This window comes from Delphinapterus leucas, chromosome 9 (assembly GCF_059928025.1).
Source record: "Delphinapterus leucas isolate spDelLeu-1000000601 "Yukka" chromosome 9, BTC_Dleu_Yukka2, whole genome shotgun sequence".
Lineage (NCBI taxonomy): Eukaryota > Metazoa > Chordata > Mammalia > Artiodactyla > Monodontidae > Delphinapterus > Delphinapterus leucas.
The window spans coordinates 96944754-96953706 of record NC_143137.1 but is presented as its reverse complement, the minus strand read 5'-3'; the positions used below and the strand labels follow the sequence as shown (position 1 = coordinate 96953706).

General features: G+C 63.2%; 1 protein-coding gene across 8 annotated transcripts in view; it reads right to left on the bottom strand.

Moving 5' to 3' along the window:
- Positions 1 to 971: 971 nt before the first annotated feature.
- Positions 972 to 8953, bottom strand: part of CCM2 (CCM2 scaffold protein) — a 59006-nt gene continuing 51024 nt past the window's right edge. For 6 of the 8 annotated variants that reach the window (XM_022593137.3, XM_022593142.3, XM_089917875.1 and 3 more), the window contains 6 exons: positions 7506 to 7642; positions 6469 to 6604; positions 3762 to 3819; positions 3276 to 3414; positions 2433 to 2571; positions 972 to 1479 (listed from right to left, as the gene is read on the bottom strand). In XM_022593137.3, coding sequence (XP_022448845.1) covers positions 1199 to 1479; positions 2433 to 2571; positions 3276 to 3414; positions 3762 to 3819; positions 6469 to 6604; positions 7506 to 7642 — 890 coding nt within the window. In that variant the 3' untranslated portion in view covers positions 972 to 1198. Of the gene's footprint in view, positions 1480 to 2432; positions 2624 to 3275; positions 3415 to 3761; positions 3820 to 6468; positions 6605 to 7505; positions 7643 to 8953 lie in introns of all 8 variants that reach the window. The other 2 variants (XM_089917871.1, XM_089917874.1) reach the window with 2 other exon arrangements.

The following is an 8953-nucleotide window of genomic DNA, read 5'->3' as shown; positions in this document are numbered from 1 at the left end:
CCCCTGGACTAGGTGGCTATCTTTAGCTGTTCCAGATGCTTCCAGGGCAGGTCGATTTGCACACACGCCTAGAGACATCTACCCACGGTCTCCCTTAGCTTTGCCCAACCCAGGCCCACAACCAGCTCCAGGAGAGCCAGGGCCAGAGCCAAGTGTGAGACCCCTCCTCCCATCCTGCGCCGCCCCTCAGAAGTGGGGGAGCCTAGGGGGCTGCAGACCCCTGCCTGGTCCCCACACGGCCTCACCGCGAGCCCACGGCCCTGCCCTCCCTCCTGCGGGCTCAAGTACCCACCCTGCTGAGCCTGGTGCTTCCCGCACACACGGTCAGGGGCCTCACAGCAACGCGCAGGCGTCTTGCGGGCGAGGAAGCAGTCCTGGAGCTGGGCCCTCCTGCGCCCACACAGCAGTGCCCAGGCCCCAGCCTGCAACCCGACGGCCCTGCCCTGGGGTCACCGCCACTGCCTCCCCATGTCCTAAGGGCACAGGAGGGGCTGAGCCCAGGGGGGAACGAGGCAAAGGGCCTTGAAGGGGCAGGCACAGTGCCCCCACTGGCCTTCCTGACGACCGGCGGCCCTGGGCTCCAAGACGACGCACTCTCAGGGTGGGGACGGCACTTCCGGTGAAGCAGTGGTGTGCAGGTCTGCTATGGAGACCACTATGACTGTGGATGAGAGCCGGGGACTGGGGCTTGGGGGAGGGGGGAGGACAGCCAGCACCCCTCAGACAGCCCAGTGCCCAGGTCCCGCCAGCGGGGGCCTGATGTTCACGTCCACATGTGCTTAGGACACCTGCTTTCTGCCCTGTGTCCACAACCCCAAATCAGGCCCTCCCTTTAGGCAGCGGGCATGAGCGCCCAGCCCACTGTGCCCAGCCTGGGCATGCGGGTCTGAGACAGAGGCCAGAGCGCACACCCTGGGCTCCTACCCCACTGGAGCAGGAACACGCTAGCAAGCAGAGATAAATTATTCACATTGCGGTAAACTTCTTTTAAGGTCTCTGAGAGTTTCAATAGAAACGTCATGTGCAAAATGACAGCTGTCCGGGGTCTGGCTGACAAGACCCCCTCCCGAGGCAGGGTGGCATGCAGGGGGGCGCAGTGCAGCCTTCCGCCCCAGCACCAGGGTGCCTCCTTCACAGTAGAGCCACCTGCGCCCGGGGCCCCACGCGGGGAGGGCGGCTGGCAGGGGTCCCGGCGCCATCAGGCCGAGTCCTGGTCCATGCTGCAGCCCAGCGCCTCGATGTCGTTGCTGATGTCCGAGATCATGCGGTCCCACTCGTCCCCCTCCGAGGGTGCGGACTGGTCGTCAGAGCTGCCCGCGGCCCTGTTCCCGTTGGAGGTGGAGGTGGAGGTGGAGCTCATGGCCCGGCGGTACCTGCCGAAGCTGTCGGTGATGATCCCGCGGCCGTCCTTCACCCCGATAGTCTCCAGAAAGTTCTCGAAGTGCTGGCTGTCCTTCTCGGGGATGAAGGGCCGCAGACCTGCACACACATGGCACACCTCACCCTGCGGCTCCCGCACAAAAGCCCACAGCCCGGGGGGCCCACCCCACCACCCGCCTGCGTCTGGCCCGGCCCTGCCTCTGCAGCGGGGCAGGCGTGGGCCGGGAACCACACCCTCACGTCACTCCCCTCAGTCCTCACAGAAGCCCCATTGCACAGGTTTCCAGATGGAGGAGAGGAGAGGAGAGGAGAGAGCGGAGGGGAGGGGAGGCTGACACAGGGCTCCGAGCACCGGGCCCCGCCGCCCAGCTGTGCTCCCGGCACCCGGCTGACCACCCACTTCCTGGACAGAGACCCCCTCCTATGTGAGGACAGTACGAACAGGGGCTGTGGACCCCAGCGTCGGGTAGCGACTGACTCCAGGGGGCAGTGGGGTCAGCAAGAGCTCGGACTGGATGAAGCAGGTCCGCCTCCATCCCTTCACCCCCATGAGCAGTGCGCCCTCATCAGACCGTTGGGGGCAGAGCCCAGGACCCAGGAGCCTCCACCAGCCACCGTCAACCAGCCGTGTTCTCCGGGGTCAGCATGGGAAAAGCAGAGGCACTACCGACCTCGCACGCCTGGGCAACCGTCCAGGGCCCTGACCGTGGCAGGTCCTGGGCACCCGCCCGCCGTGCTGACTCCGCGTGCTAAGCTCCGGGCCTCAGCTAAGGCTGCCCTTCACCGGGAATGGCGTCTTCACTCCCCTGCCCAGCAAGCTCCTGCCCCGCCTCCCAAACCTGCACAAGCGCCACCTCCTTGCAGAGCCTCCCCCGCCCTCGCCAGGCAGCGCGGCGCCCACCTCACCCTCAGTCTGGCTCCCGTGGGGCCCCTCCCGCTTCCCTGGGGGAAGGTCCCCACCCGTCACTGGGACAGGCCCCTCCCAGCCGCATCACGCAGGCCTCGCTGCCTGGCCCCATTCCTAACAGCGCCGCCGTCCGTCGCGCGCTCACCGAGCAGCAGGAACTTGCGGCTGTCCCCGTAGAGCTGCCGCAGGTTGATGCAGAACTCGTGCACCGAGGCTCCATCGCGGTACTCGTGCAGCAGCGCCGCGAACTGCTGGATCTCCTGCGATGACAGCTTGGTGCGCAGCTGCCGAGAGAGCCGGGCCCGGGGCGGGGTGGTGACCGGCGCTGCCGCCCCCCTGCCCACACCCCACGTGACCCTAGAGGACCTGCAGCTCCACGGCTCCGGCCGGCAGGGGAGAGAGGAGCCCGCACCGTCCGCCCTAACCTGGAGGCGCGGCTGACCAGGCTGCCCGCAAGCGGGCAGAGGGCGCGGCTGCACACCACTGCCGGGGGGCAGCGACCAGCGCCCTGGAGCCCACAGTGATGCTCAGCCAGCTGACCGAGTTTCTAATGAGAACATCACGTGAAGTCGGGGGATGGGGGTAAAAAAATCTGGTGAGTGATGACAAGGCCCATCTGGCCCTTCCAGGGAGTGACCCGGTCCTCCGCTACTGTCCACCACCAGAGACCCAGGGACAGGCCTGTGGTCCAGCCCCAGAGGCCAGAGCAGCCCCCATGCTCAGGCCTTGGCCAACTCACGCCCTCCCCAAAGACTGACCTGGTGGGAAAGGCAGCGAGGCCCAGTTGCAAGCAAGGCGCCCACGCTCACCCCCAGCCCCACCCACAGAGAAGCACGCCTTCATCCTCCCCTCCCCGGCCCTACCCCACCCCCGCAAGGAGATTCTAACCCCAAGGCGCCGCTGACCACAGCACAGGCCTGCTAGAGCACATGGGCTCTCTGGGGCCGGGGTCTCCTGACGGCTGCGGCAGCGGCGGCGGGCAGCGTACCGTGAGCATGTAGTCCTGCAGCAGCTCGGCGGCCGTGGCACTCAGCTCGCTCTCACTGACCGTCTTGGCGTGGGGCGCCGTCTGCGTGCAGAAGGACAAGGGCGACACGCCGCCTGCATGCGCACACTCGGGGAAGGAGCTGCAAGGACGCGAGCCGAGCCGTGGGTAGGAGGCCCCCCAGCCCTGCCCCGTGCCTGCACCCTCGACCCCCCATGGGGGCCCAGTTAGGGCCAGGGTCTGAGAGGAGGAGGGGGCCTGTCATGGAGGGCGGGGCTCGGGCCGGACAGAGAAAGACACGTGCAGGGAAGGACCCAGAAGGGGCCCTCAGCCTAGCAGGGTCTCAGTGGAGTGATGATGTCACTGGTGTGACCCTGGGGAGCCCACTGACTGGAAGGCTCCTGAAGGGGGCGGGGGCAGAGGGAGGGATACCGACGAGGAGGGTGGAGCCAGGCAGCCATACTGGCACCACCAGGGCGGGGTACTCACAAAGTGCTGGCTTCCGTCTCATAGGACTCCTTCATGTCCACCTTTGTGGAAGAGTCGTCTGTGCAGAAAGTGCAGAACACAGAAGCTTCTGGTTACGTGAGGGAGGGGGCACTGAGTCCAGTGTCCAAGCTCTAAGCAGGAGACGCAGAGCCCTGGCGGTGGGGAGCCTGCAGGCCTTCATGGGCAGAGCCGGCCAGGCCCCCGGGGTGCACCCCTCGGGCTGCACCCGTGCCTGCTCCTCCTGGGGGTCTTGTGAGATGCACCACCTGCTGCAGGGCTGGGCAGGAGGAGGGACAATGCTCTGGTTCTCGGAGGATGTGCCACGTGGCAGGGCTGGAGAGGGCTTCCCAATGGCCAGGGCAAGAGAAGCACCACTGGTAGATGTGGGCACCACGCCCGGCAGCGTCCTAGGGGCTGTGCTACTTTGTCTTCTCTGATCCCAGCAGGTATCACCACTGCTCCAACTTTTAGATGAGGAACTGAATCAGAGAGGTTATGCAACTTGCCCCATGCCACACAGCTGGTGAGGGCAGAAGCCACGATCAGAGCTGGCAGGTCCGAGCCCCAACCTGGACCCAGCCAGACTCCACACGTGGACGGCTACTCCCCGAGGACAGACACGGGGCCTCAGGGTGCCTGAGACCCTCAGACCAGCAAAGGACCTGGTACACAGCAGCTACTTGGGCAACACCAAAGAGATGACCTAAGTTCCGTGTGACACAGATGAGGAGGGACGCCGAGGCACCACCACACGCAGCAAGCAACGCTTTAAGAGAAAAGGGATCAGAAAACGTGGGGGTGGGGAGGGAACAGGGAGAGAAAGAGGACGTTTCTGGCAGTAGGAGGGGAGTGTGCAGTGAGCACGGTAATGGCCCCAAGATGCCCCCGTCCAAACCCCAGGTGCACGTGCCAGGTGACGTGGCTGGAGGTTGCTGGGCAGCTGACCCTGAGACAGGAAGACGCCCTGGGCTATCTGAGGGGGCTCGACGTGTGCCCTGGGCCCTCTGGTGTGGACGGGGAGGGGCCGGACGGAGCTGCGACAACAGGAGGTCAGAGATGCCACCATGGCTGTGACCGTGGAGGGAGGAAGGCCGCGGGAAGCTGGAAAAGGCAGGAAGCAGCTTCTCCCCGGAGTCTCAGGAGGAAGGCCGCTGGCCCGCACCCTGATTTGAGCCAGTGAGGCCCACGGTGGACTCGAACCTACAGAGCCGTGAGAGACCAGTAAGTCTGTGTGGCTGAAGCTGCTCAGTCGTGGTGACCTGTCACAGCAGCAGGAGAGAACTGCCCCGGCAAGGAAGGCCCTGAGGCAGAAACCAGCAGAGGACGTGTGTCTGAGAGTGTATGCGCATGCGGAGTGCGTATGCTGTGAGCGTCTAGTGTGCACGCTCGTGTGCGTGAAGTGTCTGTGAGGATGTGAGCGTGTGTGCTGTGTGGAGTGTGTGCACGCGTGTGACGTGACGTACGTACGTGTGCTGTGTGTGTGATGTATGTGATGGGTGCATGGGCACACGTGGTGTGAGTGCGGGTGTGCCTGGACCCCAGAGGGAGACCTGAGGGCTGGGGGACAAAGGACACCCACGCAGAGAGGAGGCCGGCAAGAAGGAAGCCCACGCGGGTAGGCTGAACATCCTGTGTTTACTTCGTGAAAACTCATTTAATGGTATAATTACGATCTGTGTACTTTTTAGTAAAAAAGCTTATTCAAAAAAAACCACTACTGGAAATCTCAATGCTGAACGTTTAAATAGAGCTCAATAAGCCACCTGCTACCCACTGCGGAAGCCGCGGGCCTCTGGGCCTCAACCTCCCCACCTGCCCGTGAGGACAGGCTGCCGGCCTCGCCAGGCTGTCTCTGCAGTGCTGTGGCGGCTCCAGCATGAACGGCGAGACAAAGAGAAGGTGAGAGAACCAGCTCTTCCTCAGAAAGCGCCCTCAGCTTCGTCAGCACGCAAAGGGTTCTGCGCTGTTCGTGGAGACACGTGAGCCGCCGGGGGCACGTGCAGGGCTGGACTCTCCACAGAAAGACCAGAGGCTGCCTGCCACGGAGGCTACCGCTGCGCTGCCTCCAATACCTTTCTTTCTGTTCACCTGACTGACAGAAGCCACGGGTCCTCGGTATACCAAGCATTTGAAAAGTGGATGCTCTTGGTATTTAGAAGACTGAGCTCAAGTGGGCTCCCACGCAAATGACGCAACTTGTGCGTGCTCACAGATTCCGGAAAACGCTCCCCAGGTGCCCACACGGAGGAAGCAGCTCTGAGCGCTGGTCCAGCTACGCTGCCTTCGGGCCCCTTGCTCTTCCTGCCACTGCCCCCCATCCCGCCCCGGGCAGGCCTCGTCTTGGAAGGGGCCCCATACCCACTCTCAGCCCCAGCGCTGGGAGCCCCGCCCGGCCCTGGGTTCTAAGTTTGGTAAAGTGACTTTGGCCAGGCGTGGTTCCAGAAAAAGTGTTGCTGGCCCCCAAAGTTACACAGGAAGCCACCAGGTGGTCTAAAGCAGGGAGCGGGGGGAACACGTGTGCCTTGATTGAACTTGCAGATTAACGCGAACAGTGAAGTCTGGGAACAAAGGGCATCGGCTCAAACCCCCCGGGACGGTGGCCACAGGGCCACCGCACAACAAGGCTGCCCAGGTGTTGTCCTGGGAAGAGCTCGCGGCACAGTGAGCCCCGGTGGGAAGGGACGGCGGGGCCCTCCTGCTCACGTACCACTGTGAAGGGACAGGTGGTGGGTGGGTGTCGAGGCCCCGTCAAATATGGCTCTGTCCAGGAAGTCGATGGTGGACTCCGTGTACACGATCTGGAAGACCTGGCCGAGCAGGGAGCACAGCTCTTCTGCGGCGACCTGCCAACGGAGGACAATGCGGAGGCTTCCTGGGCCGCTTCTGGGCGTTTGACACCTCAGATGCAGAACGAGCACCTGCACCGAGGGCCTGACGCCTCCCACTGCCCAACGGCGCCTCAAGGACACCAGCCCACACCCAGGAAGCTGGCTGGACCCGCAAGTGCGTCAGCTGCCGGCCCTCCTCCTCCACTGCCCTTCCAGCCAGCACCGTTTCCCCACTCTTGTCCCACCACAGGAAAGGGGCAGGGAGGGAACAGCACCCGTGCCAGGTCACATGGACGGCACTCCTGACACCGCACAAGTGTTTCACGCGTGTGCCGTTAACCCAGCGTCCCATCTGGGGCGGCTCTGCCCCTGGGACACGGGACAGTGTCTGCAGGAGCTTCCAGTGGGGACAGGCCAGTGAGGCGGCCCCATGAGGAAGAACTTCCCAGCTGGAAGGTGGGCAGGGCTGGGGAGGAGGGATGCTGATCAGAGGCTACCTAAGGTGGGGCGGCCCTGCTTTGGTCTCACAAATGTGAAAGCTTAACAGAAGGGTATCAAGGGGCTCCCCGAGGCTGGTGGCTCTTGGGTGGCCCAGGTGGGGCCCCAAGCCCCAACTCCCCACTCCCAAGCATCTTCCCCAAGGGCACAGCTTGGGGTACATACCACGGCCCCCGTCAGCGTGGGGGAAGGGGGGGGTGAGGCCCACCAAGAGAAGAACAAACGAGCAGACTGGGAGCCAGTGGGACCTGGGGTGGGACCTGGGTCAGGTGGTATGTGGGGCTGGATCAGGATATAGGCGGGGCTGGCTCTGGTGTGGGTGGAGCCTGGACAAGCTGTAGGTGGGGCTGGGTCAGGATATGGGGGCAATGGGCAGGCCATGGGCAGGGCCTGGGTACCAGCTGCCAACCCTGCTCACCTTGCTCTCCACGGCCAGGATCACCAGGCAGCATGCCTCCACAGGCCCCACTCCACTCTCCGACAGGGAGCCTGCGGTGAGGCCTCTGGAACTTTCTGCACACAAACTCTGGCTGGGGGAGATGCCGGGGTCCTGGGCTGGAAAGTCAACACCGTGGCAGGTTAGGGCAGGTGTGGGAGCTCAGCAGCAGGCTCTGGGCAGCCCCTACCTGACTCGGGTGGGAACAGGCCGAGCCAGGCACACCCCCATCGTCACCTTCCATTCACAAGAGCACCCTCCCATCCTCACTCCCCTGCCACTGCCCACTCAAAGCCATCACCTTACATGACCTTCCAGCATCTTTGCCAAAGACAGTGCGAATATCTTAGGCTGAGATATGAAACTGCTAATATTCAGCTGCTTTTGATCTACACAAAAGAAAGCATTCACAGGGTTCTAGTGACAAGGTTAACACACAATCCTGACAAGAGATGGGGAAACGAGGCACAGGGGGCAGAGCGCCAGGCCCGAGGGTGCGTGAGGGGCAGAAGACAGGTAGGGATCTAGACGTGAGAGCCCCCGCCTGTGTTCCTAACACTACACACCGCCTCCTCACACATAAGGTCTTGTGGGACGCGAGGGGGAATTCCTGAAGTGGGAAGGGGGGCCTGGGGCCCAGGGAAGCTTCTACAGGAACAGGGCTCCAGGCCTGTCTGAGCGGATGCTCAGACACACCTGGGAGCAGGAAGTGGAGGTGAAGGCTTGAGCTCCCCTGATGCCGGGGTAGCTCAGCGCAAGCCCACCCAGGAGGGAGACCACCCGAAGCTCAGACACAGCTGAGAGACGGGAACCCAACCAGGAACAGCCATGCTTGGGGTGGATGGGCCTGCAAAGACCAGGGCTCTGAGGGGCAGGGCTGGCCGCACCCTGTGTGGAGGCTGAGCCCCATGAATCCCACGGTTAGACCCCGGACTGCACCGTCCCACAGACCCACGGGCCACAGCTGCTGAGCGCTACCCGAAGTGGAAACTACCCACAAGGTCTCGGGACAAAAAAGACTGCGTGAGCGCTCACTAGCGACTGTTACCCTGACCTCGCTGACATGATGTCTGGACATAAAGAGCTAAATGAAATACATTAGTAACGTTGATTTCACTTGTTCTGTTTTACTTTTTTAGAACATTTTTAGTAGCTTTGTGGCTCGCACCCATGGCTGCTCTCAAGGAAGCAGGCATGTGGCTCCAAAGCCACGCAAAGCAAGCCCACTTCCAGTCCCCCAGCTGCATCCAGCCACAGTCCTACAGGCTGTCCCCACAGGTCCCGGTTCAGATCCACTGTCCACTCTCCTACATCCACAGAAACATCCTTTAACGAGATGTCTCCATGCCCTCCGAGCTCTGCCTGCCACACGGAACCTCCTGCAGCCAGACCTGACCCCTACCCCTGACCCCATGTTGTCCCAAATGCCA